Below are 23,912 nucleotides of genomic sequence, written 5' to 3'. Positions count from 1 at the left end.
AGTTTTAATAAAGTATTCACATTCACATAAAGAAAATTAAGATAATATGCAATAATATTTGAACAAGAGTTATTATTTTAATAGCTTTTGGTTATAATAAAATTTCAAAAATGAAGACTTTTTGAATTTGTATAGTTCAAATTTTTCAATTGAATAATTAGTTCCAAAGAAATGAAACACCCAAAAATAAAAATAACAGTTAACAGGGACAAACTTTGTACTTATATTTTTCCAGACCATTGCTGCCTACTATCTACGGGATTAAAAATTTAATTTATAATAATAATAAAAAAAATTAGAGAAGCCTAATTTCTCAACTTAAAAGTAATTATTTTCCCTGACTGATATTGATTCGATTTTACAATATCACCCAGAGATCATTTTGCAAATAAAGGAATTTTTTTAACATAATTTCGGAATCAGCGTTTTAATATTTTTTAAGGATTCAAGACCTTTATCTATTTTTTTAAGGATCCAAGATAACCACCTCTATTTATGACCACTTCTGGGAGGCACTGAATTTTTTCTACAGACTTTGTGTTGAAGAAAACCTATCCCTTTGAGAGAGACCATCAAAACCCCTCCCACTGACAAGGCAATCCTTTGCACCAAATGCAGAAAAGGTTAATTATGGAAACAAGAAAAAATATCAACAAAAAATGTTAACAAAACAAATAAGTAGATTACAATGTATTCAAAATATTTGTGGGATGCTCTTAGTTAGAGAGCTCTTTTTGATGATATCTGAAAAAAATCTACAACCTCGTGTTGCAGTCAGAATGAACTAAAGACGATACTATCAATGATTTACTTTTAGAGTTAAGAGTTAAATTTGAAAAAAAAAATCCTCTTAGAAGAAACTAAGCATCTCAAACAAATAAGCCTTAAAGACAACTAATTTTTATGATATAAAATTAAATGCAAACTTAAACAAAAAAACATAATTGTTTATTTATTTAAAATAATTGTCTTTCATAATTGCTAAATTAGTTTTTACACATAATTATATCAGTAGGGATCATTTTTATTGATCGTAAAGTTTACTCATCAATCTGGCTTTCATTCTGGCAACATAAGTGGCATTTCTGCATCAAGTAAATGACACTAACTAAAATTAGAATAGCTCACAAAATTATGATCCGATTTCCTTCCATAACATTTTGAAGACAATGGAGATAACTCCTAAGAATAAACAACTTCCATTAATAACCATTTTACTGAGGAACAGAGAATGGTCCTTGGGAGGTTTCACTGTATTATCAACTTTACAGTATCATACATATTATGTGTTAGGTTATGCAGTATTATGTGCCTATTTATTATACATTTGTGATTTTATACAAGTTTTAAAAGATGCTTAGCAGGAATGAAACATTCTTTGGGAGTTAAATGTAATATTATAAGTAAATAATATATATGTGATATAATATAATAATAAAAATATAATATAATAATAAAAATATAATATAATAAGATTTAATATAAAGTAATATAAATGCAATATAATAAGATTTTTAATATTGCACAAATGGAATGGAGAGGAAATAGAATTTAAGATTTTGTAAAAAAGAAACATTCTACTTATGATTAAAATATGAAAAAAGAAAAATTATTTATAATAAGAAGCATTAAATCTAATGGTAAAATTTTAAAGTTGTACAGAATACAGAAAAAATATATTTCAATAAAAATGCAAGTACTGAAGCTGAGCTGATAAAATTATACACATAATGCCCATTGCAACAAAAAAGTGACTAATTTTGTATAGAAACTATATCTTTTAGAAATTTTTGTGGTGCTTATTTTAGTCATGTAGGGGAGAAGGGGGTACAGTGGGTCAATTTTAAGATATTTAAATATAATTCTAAAAATATTCTTAGAAAAGATTATCAAACTTATGCATTATGTTTTCTAATCTATTAGCTACCCTAATTAAATTTATTACAATTTAGCAAAATGTTTTTTTACAATAAAAAGACATTTTTCTAGAGTACTACTTGTTGACCCACTGTGCCCCATAAAGGGGTACAGTGGGTCAACAAATGGGGTACACTGGGTCAACTAGCGAAAAATACAATAAATAATTTTATTTCAGTCAATATTGAGTTTTTAAACTTATTTTATTGCCTGACAATATTTAGTATTAAGCTAAACAGTAAAGTTGATCAAAGTTTATAAATGAAAAGTATATTTTCTTGCTCTAATATACACATTCACTACATTGCATAAAAAATTAAAGAAAAAGGTTTTAATTAGACATTACTTTATTTTAAGTGCTATTTAGTTCACAAAACTTTTGGTTGTATAGTAATTTTTAAGACATTAAATCAAAAACTTAATTTACAATAACTAATGAACATTATATGACAGGAAATCTACTGCAAAAGTCAGTTTTGTCATTGTTCTCTTAGTTCCTTGAAATACATTTGGTTTGGGCAACTTTCTCACTATATCTTTACTGTCTGCTGTATAAATGTCTGCCTCATCAAAGATAAAGGCATAACCTGGCTGAATTCTTTTCATGTAGTGAACTTCAAATTCATGTTCTTTCTTGCCTACAACTTCAGCAACATAGTGTTTAAAACTGTACTTTTTTTTGCCATGAACTGTTACTAACACGAAATCTCCAATGTCAATATTAAAATCTTCTACTTCTTCAAGTTCCAAATCCTCAAAGTCAGATTCGTTTGAAGATTCTTTCCATTCTTCCTCCTCTTCAGTTGAGCTGTATTGTAATTGCTTGTAAATTTTTGTTTGCTTATTTCTCCCTCGCTTCTTATCATTAAGTCTTTTTCTCTTTTTTAATTTTTCAATTGTTGCATTTTCGATTCTGTTTTTCACTGGTGTATCCGTAAGAACTTCTGATTTTGTAGGTTGTCGCTTTGTCAATTTTTTCTTTTTTGGATCAGCCTTAGGAAAAGGCTTTACCATCTCTGGTGTCATTTCTTGTCCTGCAAAATTTTCTTGAACTGAAGATTCTGTGGAAGACTTATTCCCTTTTTCCTGTAACACACTTTGTGCTGGAATGTTTTCCAATGAATGTTCTACATCCAACAAATTATCAAATGCCCTCGATGGACCTGGAATTACAAGATTTTCCAGAGAGGCCTCTACATTAGGCTGGACTAATGTAGCTAGAGAAGTACCTTCTTGAAAAATACGAGGTTGATCTTCAACTGTGACATTTTCCATTGGAACATCTGTAACATTAGAGGCAGTAAAATCTTCATCTTTGTAGATATTTAAGGAAAAATTCCTGTCGATGAAAAACCAGACAGGATATTACTTGTAGAGAATGCAAGGGGATATGACTTCCCAACAAGACCTGCAATTTCATGGATAGTAATGCGATTTCCGGGATTATTTAACAACCAGGCTCGACAAGCATCATTATAATATTTTTTAAATGGGCCGAAAACTGTTTTGTCAAGCGGTTGTAGCTTGTGGCTACAGTGGGGAGGCAGGGTCAACAAAATTACACCATTGTCTTTTGCCAAATCTATGACTTCAATACTTACATGGCTGTAGTGGTTGTCCATGATTATAAGTGTTTTATTTTGTTGAGACGACTTCGAAAATTTAATAAAATGTTTCATGACTAATATAAATATAGCTGAGTTCATCCAGCCAGATACTGTTGCAGCTCCATCAGATCTTAAGGGTGCACCATGCAACATAGCATTGCGGAAGTTCACTCTTGGAAATATGAAGAAGGGTGGTAGTGAGTTTCCTAATGCATTAATGACGCAACATAAAGTGACCAACTCTCCTCTTTCTGCACTGGTCACTTGCCCTACTTGCTTTGTACCCTTTTTTGCAAGTACTTTGCCAGGAGTTTGAACAGAAGTGACCCCTGTTTCGTCCAAATTGAATATGTTTTCAGGTCCGAGCTTGTATTTTTCCAATAAGTGACACAATGTGCCATAGAACTGCATAACAACAGGTTTATTAAAGCCCATTGACCTGGCCAAAGATGTAGCTTCTGGTTTGCGCAAAGAAATACATTGGGAACGTTTTATAAACCCTTCCAGCCAGTCTCTGCCAGCACATTGATTTCTTTTCCAAGATTCTGGAATGTCTTTCTTTAAGCTGGTAGCATATTGAAAGGCAAGAATTTTTGCTTCCTCAGGTGGAAGACCATGATGTAATTTACTAGCCTGGATGAAATAGTTAGCAAGCATTTGTTCTTCTTTTGTAGAAAAAATTTTGCGCACATCATAATTAGGTTTAAATATTATGTCCTTTGCATTTGAATCCTTGTCCCAGTTAACATCTTTACTTTTCAGCACATACCGTTGTAAAGTTGTATTGGAGACATTGTATTCTCGAGCAGCTTCACGTATGGGCATCTTGTGTTTTAGAACAGCTTTTACTGCTTCACGCATTGTTTCGGAGTTTACCATGCCAATGTTGGTTTTCCGTTCTCTGTTTCTTACCATTGTGATCTGGAAACAGGGTAAATAACAATTCCCTGGTTTATTTCTTACTTAAGTGCAAATATTTATACTAATTTAGTTGACTATACTTAAAATAGCTAATAGGTTTTTGCATGTCCACAGACTAGCGTCAACAAAATGAATTTTAATAGTTATTTTAATAAATGTATCACCAATGTATATATAAACTCTTTTATTTAATAAACTGGTAGACAAATTAAATTAAGGTAATTTAAACATTAAAGTGTAAAAGATTAAAAGAAGGACAATGAATATATAAATGGGGGTACAGTGGGTCACCGACCCACTGTACCCCATTTCAAGTGACCCAGTGTGCCCCACATGTACCATTTTAGTATATTTCACCTCAAACTCTTGCTCTTTAAAATATTCATTTAAATAAAATATCATACAAAATGAGATCAGTTAGACTATATAAACATACCACATAACTCATATTTAATTGACAAATTTAAAGTGTAATAACAAAAAGTCTTACTTACTTCAAATTTCCTGCAGAGGATCAGAAAATAAAATGGCTCTTTCTTCCCTCCACAATCAAATTGAGCTGCTTACCTTTTTCCACAGAGTAGAGTTGTTTCGTGTCTACTTTACAAACTTTTTTCATCTGAAAATAAATTACTGAAGCAAAAATATCTTCACTGACCCACTGTACCTCCTGACCCACTGTACCCCCTTCTCCCCTACTTTACTTTATACCTTGTACTTGGACATTTAAGATAATTAATTTATATTGCTTATTCTCTTAAAACACAAATAAATGCAAATATTCATTATAATAAATAGTATGCATTTAATAATATATTTATAGTATGCATTTTATAATGTAATATAGTATGCATTTTATAACATAAGAAAGATATCGGTTACCTTTCCAAATAACAATAAATTAGACATTATTTAAACTTCATAAATATTTAGAACTTTGGAATAAAAATAAGTAATATGTAGACCCATAGAAAGTGGAAAAATAATCCTAAGGACAATTCAGCAAATTGGTTTTTATAATAAGGTTAAGTACTCCTGATTTTTGAAACACAAATCACACTTTATATAATGCACTTGATAAAAATTTATTTCATAAAATAAAACCAGTAAAAAACATATTTCAGTGGTACACAGCTGAAGGTATACATTTATATGCATTTAAAAGAGATTCTGAAATTTGTTAGTAAACATCAACATTACATAAATGTTATTTTCCATATTTTGAAACAAAAATTTAAGAGGAACTATAAAAGAGGACAATATTGATTTTAAATTTATTCAATACATAATAAAATATATAAATATAATGATTGGAAAGATATTTATTACCTGAATTCCTCTCTTTAAAAGGTGATCAAACAAAGATTTTCTTAACAATAGCCTGAAAATGCAGTACATATATATAAGTTTCAATATATTTTTATAATACCTAACTATTTTTGGGGAAAACAGTAAACATATAACATTAAAATTTATGAAATAAAAATTCCGCATTAAGATTTAAACCTGCATAAAGATTTTTATTGGAATGCCAGAATACAATAACAAATCAAAGGTGTATTTTTAGAAACTTAGTGAGCAATAATACATACATAGCAAGTTAACAAAAAGAAAATGTAAATTGTTTTCTTTACTTATAATAAGTTAATATAAAAAAATTGTGACACGCATTAATTAATATTAAATTCATACATCTAATGAGACTTATTAAAATAAGAACGTATGAAGAAATTAAAAAAAAAAAAAAAAAACATCAAACTAAGTGAAAGTTAAGACAGCAAGTTAACAAAAAGATTTTTTTAATTGCTTTCCCTTCTATAATAAGTTAACACCAAAAAAATATCACATGTATTTATTAATATTCAATTTATTTATCTAATGAGTCTTTAAATAAATATACACCAAAGAACTTTAAAAAAATAAATAAATTAGATGAACGTTAAAAACCTAGTAATTTACCGTAAAGAAAATATAAATTGTTTTCCCTACTTATAAGTTACTCAGCGGCACGACAGCCCATAGAGGGCCAAGGCCTACTGTGCCAATCTCAGTATTCCTGACCTTGGGCTATGGGGTGCTGGAGCAGATGTTCCGGTTAGGTGGTCAGCCAAACGCGAAACCCCCAGCGTTTAGTTCCCAAGCATGCTTGGTACTCATTTATCGACCCACTGAAGGGATGAAAGGTTGAGTCAACCTTGCTCGCCCGAGGATCGAACCAAGGACCTGTGGCACGGGAGCGCGAAGCGCTACCACTCAGCCGCCGGGCTTCACTTATAAGTTAACACAAAGAAATTATCGCATGCATTCATTAATATTCAATTTATACGCCCAATAAGAATTAAAAGAATAAAATATAATGTCTGTTTTCAGTAACAAAATTAGTTTTTATAAACAAGATGCTTTATTTTTAAAATAAAAAAAATAAAAAAATTCATACTTGGAAAAATTAATTTTTTTAATATGTTAAAAAAAACTTTAACTAAACATAGAGCTACAAAGAATTTTTTTTCATTAAACATACAATTTAATTGAATTTAAAGTTACATAGTAATTTACTATACAGTAACTCAAAACAACAAGTGGATTTCTACAACACGAAATAAGAGTTAAAGAGTATCAATAAACCGTTCATACAAAGATCTTGTCATTTATAAATAAAATAAAAGAACTTAAAAGACTAAATAATTGAATAAATATTAAAATACTTATTATTAACTTTGCATACTTTTCAATGAGCCACACAACATATGGACTCCAAAATTTATCTCTGGAGCCTTTCATGCTTGGATTTCTGAAAGGAAAGAAAAAAAATATTTTTATGCAAAGACAAAATTGTAATTATTTTTTACTAAGAAAATAATTAAAAGTAAGCTTTACGAACTTGAGTAAAACAGATGGCATAAACAGCTCCAAGCATGATTCTTTGAATGGTATGAAAGGCAATAATCCACTATATGTGAAAAGTACTAGGCAAATAACTCTACTAGCAGAAAAATAAATTGGAATCTGTGGATTCTAAAACATTCAATAAATTATACATTAGACCAAAAGTTTAAGTACATAGTATTATAATATCTAAGATATATTATTTATATAATATTTAACTAGTATTTATGATGACACATTAGGGATTTTTTAATGAAAGATGCGTTACAACAGTATTTAACTTGAATCACAGTTACCATGTTCATCATAATTTAAAATTACTTCATGGAAAATACATATATAAATAATGCATTTTTAAATAATAATAGCTCTTTATAACAGAAAACATTTTTCATAAAAGATGTAAAATTATTCTGAAAAGAAAAATATATTTAGCAAACAGATGTAATGTAATTCAAATTTACGAAGTACAAATTTAATGAATTCAAAATTAATCAATCAAGTTATCAGAAAATATGGCATAAATGATGGCATAAATGGCTTTATATGGTGGCTTTATATGGCATAAATGAAAAAATGCAACTAAATATAATGTACTTAATACATTACTACCAGATAATATGTCATAAAAAAATCGATGTATCATAAAATAAAATATGTTGTTTGAGAAGTAAAGGCGGCTGGTGAGCAGTTATGTCCACATTGTCACAAATAAGCTCATTGATTACGGAATTGTGGAACCTTAACCTCGATAACCCCTTGGTTGACAATTGGCTCCTGCAGTAGTGCCTTACTTTTTTTCTTATTTATTTACTTTAGTAAATGCTTGATTTTAAACTAATTAATATATTTAAAATGCTTCTCTAGAAATATTAAATATTTTAAACTAATTAATAGAAAGTAAATAAAACGTACATAAGTTATTTAGAGTAGTATTCCCTACTAAATAAATCTTTTAAATATACAGCACCAATTAGACATGGAATAAATAATAATTAATAATATTTAAAAAAACTTACGATTTTAAAGCATTTTTTTGTCACTGCATTGCTGAAATTACCCCAAACGGTGATGTTCTCTCTTTCATGTTCTCTAATAAGATCATTTACCTACATATTTTGAAACAAATATTGTTTAATAAAAACAAGTAATCAAATAAGTACAGTAAAAAGAAATCTGAACCATGATACCATGACCTTGTTTTTATTTATTTATTCATTTTCTGCAATTAACCGTAACTTTAGATGGAGATTAGGAATTTTTGGAATAAATGTTTCAGAAAGCTATGAACTAATTGTTTTTAATACTTAAAAAATACTTCAAATTAATAAAATAAATAAATCAAATAATTAAGCAAATAAATAAATTAGAAACAGAATAAATAAAAAATAAATAAATAAAAAAATAGAATAAATGAACAGTTATATAAAAAAATAAATAAATAGAATAAATAAATATATAAATCAGGGTGCATAGCAGATTTTTCAACAAAAAATAAGCACCTTTTAAGCAGCAAAAATTATTTTTAATCACTTTGAAAAAAAAATCATAAATAGGATCTGCGAAGTATTAAAAATTATTTTTTTCTATCGTTAAAAGTTCATTTATAAACATAAAATCAATAAAATTCAAAAACTTAACATAATCATGATAAAATAACTAGTTTCTGATAAGACACTAGTTCATAACACTAGTTCATACTCATGAAACATAACATAAACTTAACATAATCATAAAGAAAATTTTGAAAATCATCCATTTTTTGTAATGTAGAACAACAACGACACGGCAAAGTGAAAATCTCTTTTTAAAAGAGAGAAAATTAAGCATTTTTTACAAATCCGAATAAAAAAAGCACCTTTGAGGGCTTTTAAAAAATGTAAATCAAAAATAAGCACTTTTTAAAAATGCTAAGCACCCTGTAAATAATTAAAAAAAAAACTAAACAAATGAATAAATAAAAAAATAAATAAATAATAATAATAATAAAAAAAAAACTAAGCAAATAAATAAATAAATAAAAAAAAAAAGAAAACTAAACAAATAAATAAATAAATAAAAAAAAACTAAACAAATAAATAAATAAAAAATAAATAAATAAAAAAAACTAAACAAATAAATAAAAAAACTAAACAAATTAAAAAAAAAAACTAAACAAATAAATAAAAAAATAAACAAATAAATTTTACATTACCAGATCACATTAGTATCATAAATTTATAATCATCCCTAAATCAGTTTATATTTTCAGGCATGCGAAAAATTTGGGGTCTGCGGAATTAATTATTGGAGAATTTACTGAAGAATTTATTGGAAAATTACTTCTTACACAGGAAAATTAAATTAACAAAATGACTTTCAGTAATTTATTAATGCAGCAGCAGTACTTGATTTACTGAATTATTTATGGTATCATTACTTCTAATTTAAACGGCATTACTTATGATTAGTTCATTCTAAATTGATGGAAGAATGTCGCAGAAAGGAAAGGGTAGTAGTAGTAGGTAATGAAAATTTATCTTTTAATTCACTTTACTTTCGAGGTAAGACGTAATCTTTAATAGAGACATTTTTACCGCAGGAATCTTATTTTACGAATGAAAAGAAATAGTTCCTATTTAATTTTTAAAAAGTGTTTTCGTGAATTATATAAATTGGTTTAAAAACATTGCAAACACAGAACTAGATGAATTATTCAAATCAATCAATAAACTGTTATATCTGTTGTTCACATAAATAAATAAACAAAATTAAAAATAAGAAAACATTAGGAGAAGAATTTTCAAGAATCTTTTCTTGACTCTTTCACATTTTCGTTAAAAAGAGTATTCCATAATTAAAATTTCCATATCAGAAAAGTGTATGGCTCCTCAAATAAGAAATTTTTTTTATTGACACAAATTAGAATAATTGTTTTGTTTTTTATCTCATAGCCTTCATAGTTTATATATAAAAATAATATCTCATATCAAAAACTAATCAGTTTAATGTTAACCAGCTAAATAAATGTAAAAAAGTGTATTTTCGTTTTTCAGCATTTCAAGCAATATTTATATTCGAAAAGATAACATTTTAATCTATTGCCAATTGACAACTAAAAATCAAAACTCTAGGATTAAAAAATTGCACATACACAGCTCAAAAATTTCAGATCCAAAAATATGTATTGTAATTAAATTATTCGTTCATCATGATGGGCACAATTTTCTTCTATTTCATACACATAAATGGAATGACTTTCCTTTTCACAATTTATCTTTAGATTGCATTTTAATGATGAACTAAACATGTTTCAAATAGGATTTGGATATTCAAAATCTCAATTGAAACATACCTAGTACAGTGCACACAAAAAAGGAACATTTAAAAAACTTTTGATCAAATGGCAGGATTTTTACGGACTAAAATTCAGTCTTATCTTTTCTTGGGGTTAACCTTATATATGCTAATTAATTAGTGCAGATGACATTTTAGTTACGAAATCAGAAATAAAAACATATCTCCCCCCCCCTCAACGAATTTGGATTATTCTTCCTTAAAATACGGGGGGAGGGGAAGGTTAGCCTTAATCTCGAAAATCAAAGGCGCGCAGGGACCCCATTTATGAAGGGGACGAAATTAAATTACAAGGTCGTAATAGTTTTTTAAATTTCTCACATTAAAAAAATTTCTTAAAAGTACTCAATACCTGTAATCAAATGATTAATTATTTTCATATTTTTCTAGTTTTTAACTTTAAGGAATTTAAATCGATGATAATTCGCGAAAATTTTCTGTATTTCATCTGAAATATTTAGAGATTTCTACTTATTGAGGTGGGCATATACCCATCGCCCCCCTCCCCGCTAACGACGCACGCATCGGAAATATAATAATAATAGTTTAGGCAGGAGATCGGTGGAATTTTTGGGACCCCTTTAAGTCTAATTTTACTTTGAAAAAAGTTCTATCTCTGAAAACCTAAAAAATGAAATTAAAATTAAAGAAAGCAAAATTTTGGTTGCTTTCCTTTCCAAACCATTAGGACCATATTTTTCAGATACCGGCTATCCCTCATATTTTGAAGGTTAATAATCTAAATCCGTCAAAAAGAAAGGCGTGCTTTTTCACAGAAAGCGCGTTTTGGGAACTGAGAATTTTTTTGAGAAACCGAATTTTAAATATATGACTTTTTAAAATGCGCTTTCTCAGAAACTATTCGATCGATTTCGTTCAATTTTTTTTAATTTTTCTATATACAAATAGCATTCTTTAAAATTACTCAAACTTTGCATACCTTTACAATTCAGAATTTTTCAAATATTATTAAATAAAATAATAAATACTTATTAAGAATTATTCTTTGCTTGGAATTATCTTTGAATAAATGAATTTTATAATCGTCCGCTCATAGTTTTCGATTCGCTTAAAAAGCTTTCAATATCTAGCAAAATACGCAAAAAATAAAATTAACATTAAGGGATCCAAACTTTCAACCGCCTCTTTGATCAAACTTTTTGGACCATATTTCCCAGATTCCGACTATCCCCATAATTTAAGAGTCCAAAATCGAAATACATCGGGGAAAAAAAAGATATTTTTATCTTAGAAAAATCTGGCTTCAACTCGAACAGAGCAGACTGAGAAAGCTTTGGCCGGCACTGGACTGTAGTGATAAAGAAGAAGATATTTATTAGTTAAAGAAGATATTTATCCAGAGAAAGTTATGTTTTTCTGTCTGATTTCGTAACCATTTTTTTTAGCATTTTCTCTAATTTAGCAAGTAAAAGGAAGAAAAAAAAAGCAGTCTTTAATCTTTTTTTTTTAAATATGGAGCAGAAGCAGATACTTTATAATCCCAAAACACAATAAAAAAAAATTCAATTTATTTCTTTAATATTTTGTACTTTTTAATCAACCAAGTTACCGAATAATATAGTCCCTTCCGTTATAGATAAATATTTGAGATATCAAAATATATACCAAAATATTTGAGATATCAATATCTATCATAAATTTTTTTATCGTCAACAGAATTTTGTGACTTAAAATATTATTTGCGGGTTAAAAAAAATTTTTTGCCGCTGATTTACAGTTAAACAGCGGCGGCGGTGAACTGTGAATCAATAATTTTACAATAATTTTAACATATCGTACATCGAGAGCTTATTTTAGTAACTAATTATAACTATAATAGGAAATTAATTTTTTGTTATTTGTACTCATTCTACTACTTCTTAAAATGACTTAAAAATTTTTGCGTTTTATTGCCTCTACGAAACTACGAGCAAACTTTTGAATTCCTTCTTTAAATCTATCTCTAACCTTTGACTAATTAGCTATTCTACGACTAATTTAAATTTGACTAGTTAAATTAATCTAATTTAATTATGATTAAATTTTTTTAGTTTGAACATAATTTATTCACCGTCAGACCAATTTTTTTTTAATTATTTCAAAATTTTGATGCATTTAAATGAGATTATTAAATTATTTTTTTTTTAAATCAAATAAATAAATTCCTTACTTTTTCTATCAGCATGTCATTATTGACTTTAATATCTATATTAATTGGAACTTCAGGAAATCTTTCGAAGACATCCTTCAGAAGTGGGATTTTTACATCTTTGTCTTTAGGTTGTCCTGCTAAAAAAAAGTAAACAACTTAATAATTTTCAAGGGAAATTCTGAAGATTCAACGTTTTTGTGGTCGCAGGGTGAAAACTACATAGATTTGTCACTTGCTAATGACATAAACAAGGAATAAATAAGCAAAAACAACGTATTCGATCAAAATTTTTAAAAAATTAAAATCTGCAGACGTTCTTTAACATTGTACTGACTAACTAATAACTTCACGAGCCGTTCAAATACAGTACGTAAGCGTATTTTTGACCCTTTGCCACCACACGTCGCTAATCCCCTTCATGCTCATTGTGCATTTCCCCCCCCTCCCCTTCAAAATTCTATAATTCACAAGATTTTTTTGTTGTTATTGCAATTTTCATGTTTTCCGATGTTTTTGCATTTTTCGCATATATTTTCACAAGCACTATATTTTTGGGAGATTGAAGATTCTTAATTTATCCAATAAAACCTGCAGTTTGCCGAATGAAGATATATTTTTTTAATATAAACTAAGTTTTAAACTTTTCAGCCTTTTATCTCACATAATTGAACGAATAACGTTTTTTACAGTTTAAAAGGAATAATTTATTTTTTCATTAAATGATTGCTTATTTACTAACACAGAATTTTTATAGTGGTGGGGCAGAGAAAAATCTTAAATTGGAGAAACCAATGAACTCAAGACCCAAAAAAGAGACGATTAGATGTATATTCATAACTATATAATGAAAATTGCCGACTGAAAATGCAAGACTAAATCAGGAAGGTTGGTAACAACATTGATCAGCAAGCCAAGGCCCAGAGTGGACTGTGGCGTCATGAAAAATTTTTTTTAATAGCTTTCTGAATTTTTTTTAGTTTAGTTTATCACTTTTTTGTTGTTGCTGACATCACAAAGAATCTGTAGTTCCCAACGTATTCGATATAATTAAACAATAGTTTAACTGTATCGAATGTCAGAAAAATTTCTCAAATTCCCGAACAGCAAAAAGTTTTGGAAGTCACGCTGACCTCCTTCCAATCCAGCAGCCTTTAATGACCTTCTCTCTTGTTTGACAACATCTTTTTAAATAAATAAAATAAAATAAAAACTGATTCTTGACTCTTCAGGCGACAAATTTGAAAAATAAAAGCTTGCATTATAATTGGGATCGACAACTAAGAGGAAAATCAATTTAAAAATTTTTCAATATATATATATAAGCAAATCATAAACTGTTATGATGCCTCATTGGAAGCTCACGTAATATTTGAACAGACCTTTATATCAGAAGAATAGATTTATTTTACATAATGCTCCAACACGTTAGATAAAAAAATAAAGAAATATGAGTTAGATGATATTTATATCACATGACCCAGATAAACTAATTAATTTACTAACATCAGAGATTCGGCACTTCCAGACCGTCGGAAATAATAATTTCCTTCACGCAAAAAAAAAAGACAATTTTTTCTTTTCGTTTTTGATATTCGTTATTACGATTCAAATTTAGATCCACCTACAGGTAACTCCTACATATACAATGGTCGCCGCTAATCAGAATTGCAAAAACATCACATTCACGAAAGAATGACTACATTTACAATTTAAAATCACGAATTGTGAAGTGCATGACGCAAAGCCTCAAGGCTATGCGGATTAATGCGATAAAATGCGTAACTAAGTGAGGTTTTAGATTTAAATTATGCATGTAAAGGAAATAAATATAACGTAGAGCGTTGGTTTGCAATTCGTAGTAGGAATCAATACTGGGGAAACAATTTTTTTTTGTATCTATTCAAATACTTGTCTGATTTGGGTATAACGAAATTTGCGTCCTGATGCAATTTGCAATTTTAATCCTGATGAAGTGCATTAACTACCCTAGAAATTTGTCTTAACATTTACCCGATCATCTGTTATATATAACGTTTATGTAACAAGTACATTTAAAAAAAAAGTGTCATTTTTAAAATAAACTGTAGCTTGACGGAAAAAAAAATGAAAGCAGATTTGAAATCAGCGATACGATCTAAGACCTATTAAAAAATCTCATGCAACAGAAATCCCCCCCCCCAGAGCAATTACTAATTAACAGGCGTAAATAGGCATCTATAAACATAGAAAAATTTCACTACATTCATTTAGCAGCAACGCTTTTTTTTTTTTTTGGCATGTTAAATACGCAATTTCAAACTTAAAATAAAATAACGATATAATAAAACGATACAAATAATACAACGAAATTAATAATAAAACGATATAAAGTTATAATAAATGAGTCATTATAACGTTCCCAAAAACTTTTTTCAAAGAGATAACGACTGTAATGACCGTTTCACATAAATGTGGCTAAGTTTCATCGAAAGCGTGGGTGTTCATGCGTTTGTTAAAATAAAGATTTATGGAGAAAAAAAACTTACATTGATATGGATGGCCAAGTTTTCTAAACACTATAACAGGAAATTAAGTAAAATAAAATATTCCCCCTACAGCCCGTTGAAAGCTAGACAGATCATTTCGTGATTCCACAATTTCGTGATTTACGGTTCTACTGCGGCAATGTGGGCAGCATTACGCACAGGCCGCCTTTACTTCTCTGACAAGGTAATACCCATTGATCTGAAGCAACGTGGGCTTCAAGCCGCTGCTGGGGATCGAACACAAGTTTAACACAAAGATACTTCAGTGCCGTAACCACTGAGGCATCGCGGCTCAATAAGAAATTAAACAATGATCAAAATATTGCAAAACAATAAAATGCATTATTCTTTTGTGGAGCGGTTCATTGTTAATAACTATTAACTATAAGTTCTTTTTTTAAAAAGGCAGTTTATAGCGCAAATAGCGTGAAATTCAAATATAGAATTTTACAACACTGTTTAATAATCTTTAAGTTTCAAAAACATATACAAATCTTGAAAATTCCTTCCTTCCTTTTTTTTTTAAAAAAAAGTCACCTTTTATCTCTACAAGTCCTAAATAAGTAAATATTATTTGTACTTCAATAAAAAAAAATTTCCTCTATAAAATACTGAAATTTTTTTAAGCATAATGTTTTTTCATGTTTTAAATCCCAGTACTGATTATAATAACAATTAAATGATTTGCCAACGGCTGTGCTGCGTCAAACTCAAACGATATTACGTAATTTAAGGTAAGGAAATCAAATATGGTTGTAAATCAAGTCTGACGTAGAACTAAAAAAAACAAAATATTACTGGTGCGCAGTTTGAAGTCCTTTACTTAAAAAAGATTAACTTTCTTGGAGGTAAATAAAATACCAAAATTAATGACACAATGGTATACAACGTTTTTCGTACAAGTAAGTTTCGTAAACACTATTGACATTCCGAGTGTATTTCTTTAATTCTTATGATCAATATTTAGAGTGGTCTCATTCCCTCCCTCCTTATACAAACTGTAGAGCAGTGTTTCCCAACGTGTGGTACGCGTACCCCCAGGGGTACGGGAACAGTTTAGCGGGGGCACGCTTTCGTATGCGAAATATCTTACAGCAAACGAAAATTTCAATTTTTTTTTTTTTTTTTAAACAAAGCTAGACATGAAAATTTACGATTACGTATTTTTCTATTGGGTATTTTTTGCAGAGTTCACAGTCAATAATTAGTGGTGACAACAGCTAGATGCGATTTTTAATTTTTGTGTGCAATTTTTTTGATAATGAAAATTACATTCATTTTTTAATTACTGGTACACAGCTTTATGAAAAATTTAGAAAGGGTATACAAAAGTCATAAGTTTGGGAAACACTGCTGTAGAGTAAGAAAATCGATGGTAGACACTAGAGTAAAAAGGGAAATTTCATAATTGCTTTTTAGACGAATGAGTTATTTTTCCCATTATTTCAACGCTGAATAAAATGAAACTAATCCACGTCAAGATAACTATTAGTTAAACGAAAGGATAATAAAGGTTTAGTGTATAAAAAACACAGTTTCGTACCTAGTTCACGCATCTGACATTGTCATCTACGCTAAGAGCCATTGTTTTTTTATGTACTTTGTAAGCTGCATCATAGAGACCAAACAGAAGTCCAAGCGTTGTATGGGGGTTATAGTGTAAAAAAATTACAGATTCGTATTTATACCTATTAGTACGTTTGGCATTACATGGTTTTTATGCATAGCTCTGCGCTAAATAAAAAAATAAAGGATCTTATACCTAATATCCTATGCGCCAAAAAGGTTTTAGTAAAAAATTATATATAAAGCATTTATTACTTATGCTCTGCTGTCAAATTAATTTTAATGTATTTAGTTTTTTAAAAAAAAGGGACTTTAGTGGGTTTATTTCAGTTTTATGATGGCTTCGGCCATATTAGTAATGATTTCTAGTACATTTGTAAAAGAGGGATTTATTCCAGAGAATTTGAACAAAAATATTCAAAAAAAGGAATGCTGTTTTATTTTATAAATAGTTTTAGAAGATACATATATGGCCATATGCAGAAGATCGCAAAATAAGCAGCTACAAATTATAAAATTTTTACATTATAAAATTTTCGTAATTAATTAACGGTCGTTCTGAGGGGCCATTGGGCATCCAAATTCTTTAACGATAAGAATTTTAAATTATAAGTCACTGTGACTGAATTGTTACCAACGGACACTTAAAAGCATGGGAAGAGATCCATAATTGTCAATTTATTGAAAGATAAAATAGTCACCCCTGAGTTATTAATATTGATTATTTTATAATTTGGTTATAACTTAATCACCAAAGAGACCGTTAGAATTAATTACCCTGTAACAGATACATTTTTACGGTAAGAGAAATAAAGAATAAAATAAATTTTGATGTTTGATTTACATCGTGCGAGTTATACATTTGTATTAAATAAAAAAGTTAGCCGTTACATTGATTGTTAAGAAGAGAAAAAAAATTTATATTTGCTTATTACTTCTATAAAATGAAATAAACTTAAAAAATTGTTTTAATTTAATAAAATTATCTTAGGAATGATTAAAAAAAACAATTTTATAAAAGTAAAGAAATTTTAAAAGCTGGGAAATATATAATGGGTATAATGACATCACAAGGACAATACCTTACACGTCAAACAGCATAAATAAGTTTAAGTCAAAAATAGAACTTAGCACAGGACGTATGAAAAAACAACACCTTAAATAATTTTTAATTTAATGATCGGATTTTCAAAAATATGACTTTTTTAAAATTCGATTTTTCAGGAAGTTTTCGATCAACTTCGTTAAAATTTTGTATTTTGTCATGTTCTTACATTCTTTAAAATGATGCAAAAAATTGAATACCTTACAATTCAAAATTTTCGGGACTATTATTAAAATAAAATAAGAAAAATAATGAATATTTACCAAAAGTTATTTTTTGCATGGAGCTTTCCTCGGTTAAACAAATTTTATAATTGTGGGCTAAAGTTTTTCAATACTCTTAAAAAGTTCTTGAGATATGTCGAAATACGCAAAAAGTAAAATTAACTTTAAGGGATCCAAACTTTTGACCGTTCTTCTGACTAACTATCGCGACCATATTTCCGAGAAAGTGGCTACCCCCTATACTTTGAGGGCCAGAAATCTGAATCCGTCAATAACAAAAAAAGGTATATTTATTCGGGGAAAATACGCTTTTGTGTCTGATTCTGTAGCTTAAAATATTGTCTGCACTAATTATAATATTTGATTTTTATATTTGATTGTTTTTGATTTGATTTTTAATTTGATTAAATATTTGATTAATTAGCATTTTTGAGTTCATCCTTATCGAACTAGTAGAGCTGGAAGATCCGATCGTTAGATCAAAAGTTATTCAGGGTAATCTGCTGCAAACTTTTAAAATTTCTATAACTTCCAAACTGTTGACTTTCTTTTGGTCTCTTTTGATTCACAGCAAAAAAAAAAAAAAAAAAAAAAAAAAAAAAAAAAAAAAAAAAAATCTGAAATATTATGTTTATCTAGATAGCTATGTCAAAAGCGTAAAAGTACGAAGCGGTACTTTTTACACTAACTTAAAATTAAATTATTTTATAACCGTCGTTGAACAGCCGACACAATTTTATAGGTTTAAGACTACTAATTACTAATGTTCAATTCCGTAGACTTGTAATTTTGAGCCCAATCCAGAAGACAAGGGAGCTCCTGGATCGGTTAGCCTGACGGCAAGGAGACTCACCCATGATCCGTCTACCACTGAGGATATTTCTCGTCAGTGCAAGCCGGATGCGGAATTCATATCGACTGGGATTCGAATCCGGTTCGCCTCATTGGAAGGCGAACGCTCTATCCCCTGAGCGATCGCGGCTCAAAAAAATAAATAAAAATTCTAATTATTAGTCCTAACGACTTTTGTTTTTATTAGATTCAGCGTTAAAAAAATACAACAAACAAAACAATACCTCACTTGTCTAGATAGCGGCAACATTTAAGTCTCTACCCCCTTGTAGTACTCTAATTGCGGGTCACAGGCGCTTACCATCTTTTTTCTTATTCAATACATGGGTTTAAGATTAGTGGAAGTTTAAAATAATAAAATTGAAACTTGGTAGGTTAGTTATCAATGCATTTATTAATATTTTATTTTGCTGAATAAAAACTGAACAACACACAAATATAATAACTTTATAATTTTTAATATTAGAACTACATTATGGTATAAGAATATTATTATTCTGCTTTGATTATTAAGTAGAATAATAATTTAATTTTAGAGTTTACAAAACTAAATGTGTAAAGTATACAGTGCACATTTAATTCATTATGCTATACATAGTTCTCAGAAAACATTTAAAGTACTTAATTTATTTAAAGTAAAGTCATTTCATTCAAAAGAAACTTTGGTAACATGAGAGCAACATATTAATAAATCAAACAAGCGGAATAATCTTTTCAATTAAAGCTGCATCTTAATTTAAAAGAAATTTGTAACCCAATAATGCCCAATTTCGTATTTTATAAAATGAGAAAAAAAAAGTATTAAGATGTTTATGTTGAAGGGAAGATTATAGTTTTCTTTTATTAGCTATTACATTAATTTAAAAAAAGTCCCAGCTTTAGTACTTTAGAAAAAAAAAAAGAGTTTTATCTTAATATACATGTCATAGCATGACCCCCTTTGTTGTGACTGTCTAGAATTTTAAATAAGTGCAATAATTGTGAAACTTATTTATTGATTATTATTATTATTATTTTGAAGGAGCACAGTAGTTTCATTATTGCAGTTAATTATTCATATTTAATTACATTCAATGCTTGGCTTTTTCTTGGTATACTATGATGATCTCATAGATTAAGGGTCAGATCTTTATCAGTGGGGATTGTCACAGATAAAGGATCAGAAGGAAATACACTCATTATCCCTGTCTTTATTTTTGAATGAAATAAGAGGAGTAAGTTCCCACCATAAACAAGAATAATCATGGATTTTTTTGGTTTAAAAAAAAAACTTGTCATTTACAAATCATTTTATAGAGCTATATTTGTTATCCGAAAGTCTTACTGTTGTGTTAAAAAAGAGATACTACACATAATTATATTTTAAAAAATGGTAATAGTTTTATAAAAGCATTGAAAAATTTATATATAAGTTTATTTTCAAAGGTGGTAACAGTTTCATAAAAGCCTTTTGTTTAGAAAAAATGGTAACAATTACTTGTAATACTACTGAGACAGTTTTTTTTCTTCCTTTTTTGGAACACATCCAAGTTATCAGCCACTGCATGTCAATCATAAAAATAAAGATCTGAGATTTTAAACAAGTTTAAAATGTAGGGAGGGAAATACCCAGCACATTTAGAGAACTCGTATACTACAGTACAAAACCCATTATCCGGAAATCAGAAAACCAAAAAACCGGAACGAAATTCGATAAATTTTCCCGCGATTTTTTTAAAAAGATGTTTTTTTCTTCATAAGATTTTAGGATTTTTCTTTCTTTTTTGAAAGATCTTTACCTTACCATCAGTTTAGAAATAATCATTAGTGTATTACTTCATCGTTTTTTCTTCTTTTTAAGATAATTTCCAAATATATATATATTTTTTAGTTGGGTTTAACGATAAAAAAACGGCTTTTTGTAGCGATTCAGAAAACCGGAAAAATCAGTTATCCGGAATAGCGATGGTCCCTATCGTTCCGGATAATCGGTTCTCTACTGTATTATCGCATGGGAAAATAATAATCATAGGCATTGATGATGAAATTAATTGCATTAAAATTTAATCATTTCCTTTGAGGGTTGCATGGGGGGAGGCTTTGTGAGGAGCATAATAATATCTATTCTGTATCTAAATAGTAATATACATTTTTTATTTTTTGGGGGGAATAGAGTTATTATTTTTAATTTGATAAGATCCCCATGGTAGAATATTTTGGACAAAATAATTTATGCCTTTTTGTGACTTTTTATAATACAGCATCTTTGCTTGCGTTGTTCCAGAAAGAAAAAAAAAATCTGAAACAAAATAATTTGAATAGCTAGATTTCTTGTTTCATAACTTTTTTTTAATATATTACTAGCATGTTTAATTAGCAAAATGGAATTAAATCCAATGTTTAATGTTTAAAAAAAATATGGTATAAAAACAATGTGAAGAAAATTTTTATTAAAAATAAGACCGTAATAATTTAGAAAATTGTACATACCAATATTGTAGTTTTTGCATAAATCCAATCTTAACTTCGGTAAATCCTGCAAGTAACAACAAAAACTATAACCTAGTTTTCATTTAAAATGATTTTTAGCTATATACTAGAATTTAGAATTAAAATTGATACCTCATAATTGGAGTCTGATATGTTTACATTAACTCCCGTGACACGCAGCAGATTGTTATCATGTGACACTACGACTTGTTCATCTTTTGTTAAATGTAAATCTATTTCCAACATGTCTGTTCTCTGCCTGAGAGCACTAAATAAAGAAGATATAAGACTTTAAATTCAGAAAATTGTAAAATAACTTAAATGCAAAGAAAGATTATAAACATTAAAAAACTTTTAAAATTTCTATTTAGTGAGCCTAAATGGATCTAAGTGAGCATTATGTCAATGGTTAAAACTGTAATTAGTTATAACATATTTTTTAGAAATATTTTTATTTCTAAATTGTTATACAACAATGGATTAAACCTGGAAACAGAAGTTTGCTGCTTTTAATCGCAGTTAAACTTAATATGAAAAATAAGAAAATCATAAGAAATACTTCTTCGAGTCACAAGATGAATTCAGTAACTACACAGCATTCATTTACCTAACTGTGAAAGTAAGTGAAACTTAAAAATTAAAATATTTAGACTTTATTCTTTTAGAATGGGCCATAGTAGACTATCGCAAATAGAGTTACATTTTACCACAGATAGCAGGGACATAGTCTATTTAAAATTGTTTTTTTTATTTTATTTAATTTAATACCCACATTTGCACCAGAAAGTGCTCTAAATTTTGACTGAAAATTATATACAAATAAGTCGTTCATATATTTTCATCATGTAAATAGTAAAATAAAATAAATAATATACATCAGTTTTAAAAAATAATTGTTAAAGCAACTTAGATATCGAATTAAAAGGTCTGGGAAGAAGAAAAAAAAACATTCACAGCACATTAAGAGGATGCAAGAATGATAAGTTTTTGTTTTATATTTTTCCCTATTGATATCTCAATATCATCATAGTGTCAATAGTCTTTAGACTAATAAAATACTGATAGTAATTTTTTAAAATATTTTTAGATTTATGACAACAAATCACAAGACGCAACTCAAAGTGTGATTATTTTTTATAAAGGTACACAGATACAAGACATCAAATAAATATTAAATCTTAATTATAATCATAATAATAGCGTAAAATTATAAATCAGAAATAATTTTAACATGAAGACTGACAACCAAAATGTTATAAAAACTAAAAAATAATAAGCTAATAATTTTAAAATTATCCAAGAAAAAAAAAATTCTTACTTGTCGAATGCCCCAATTGTGTTTTCAAATGCTTCTCCTGCACCTAAATAATTATAAAGGATTCATATTTAGCGAACATATTTGAAAATTATAATATATTTTAAGTTAAAAAAAAAAAAAAAAACTTATTAGTATAACATGATATATGGGCATAGTAAAAATATGCTAGATTTAAATATGATATTTGATGTATGTAAGACCTAAGTTTTCTCAGTCATTATCAAAAATATTGATGTATTGAACATTATGAAATAGAAAAAAATGATAATTTAGTTAAAACCATTGGTTTTGCCTGGATCGTGCAATTACCTACAGTAATAGAAAATTAAGTTAAGGAAACTTGACCACATAAAATAAAGTTAATGGTACAAACTAAGCAAAATCTGCTCAAACTGAATTTAACTAAGACATCTCAAGGACAAAAATATCAGTGGATACAAAAAGTTTCTAAAGCTTTGACAATCTTCATTCCTTTGTCCCGAGAAAAGTAGGATAGAAAAAGTCTTAACAGCTTATGCAATCTTCATTCCTTTGCCCTGAGAAAAATTAGATAGAATGATCTCTGTAAGGAAATAAAAAAAATATTTGTAGGTGTTAACTTCCAAGGACTGAATGAAATACAGAGAACACAGTTTTTAATTGTTATGGTGCACAAAAGATTGTCCAAGTAAGATTCCCTTCTACATTATTTGGTCGATGCGAATTTCTCTACTACATATATATATATTCTCCAAATGTTTAAATTACAAAAAATCAACAGCGAAAATTTTTTTAAAACTACATCCAACTTATCGTACAGTAGTTCAACAATCAGATAAATGTATTAGTATTTCAGAGGGGGTTTCATTCCCAAAACACCCCCACTGACTGCATCCTAAGAGCTTCCAACACACTTCCTACTTCTTAAAATGATGTTTGGAAGAAAGTTTTTTCTATTTTGTCAAAATTTCTGCTCTACATTATTTATTTTTTATTTTATTTTATAATCCTTTCTGTTATTGGTAATATAATTTTTTTTCCTTCCTTTAGAATGT

General features: G+C 28.3%; 1 protein-coding gene across 4 annotated transcripts in view; it reads right to left on the bottom strand.

Moving 5' to 3' along the window:
• LOC107453158 (lysophospholipase D GDPD1) overlaps positions 1 to 23,912 on the bottom strand; it is a 28,826-nt gene that overhangs the window by 566 nt on the left and 4,348 nt on the right. For 2 of the 4 annotated variants that reach the window (XM_043040151.3, XM_043040149.3), the window contains exons 3-10: positions 22,879 to 22,921; positions 21,693 to 21,828; positions 21,561 to 21,606; positions 12,838 to 12,956; positions 8,351 to 8,440; positions 7,327 to 7,460; positions 7,171 to 7,236; positions 5,775 to 5,826 (exon numbers count right to left, since the gene is read on the bottom strand). In XM_043040151.3, the coding sequence (XP_042896085.1) occupies positions 5,775 to 5,826; positions 7,171 to 7,236; positions 7,327 to 7,460; positions 8,351 to 8,440; positions 12,838 to 12,956; positions 21,561 to 21,606; positions 21,693 to 21,828; positions 22,879 to 22,921 (686 nt within the window). The remainder of the gene's footprint in view (positions 1 to 5,774; positions 5,827 to 7,170; positions 7,237 to 7,326; positions 7,461 to 8,350; positions 8,441 to 12,837; positions 12,957 to 21,560; positions 21,607 to 21,692; positions 21,829 to 22,878; positions 22,922 to 23,912) is intronic. The other 2 variants (XM_071180554.2, XM_043040150.3) reach the window with 1 other exon arrangement.

Source organism: Parasteatoda tepidariorum, chromosome 8 (genome assembly GCF_982258835.1).
Source record: "Parasteatoda tepidariorum strain Cologne lab strain chromosome 8, Ptep-v5.0, whole genome shotgun sequence".
Classification (NCBI taxonomy): Eukaryota; Metazoa; Arthropoda; class Arachnida; order Araneae; family Theridiidae; genus Parasteatoda; species Parasteatoda tepidariorum.
Note: the sequence above shows the minus strand (reverse complement) of the source record. Positions and strands in the feature narration are given on the sequence as shown.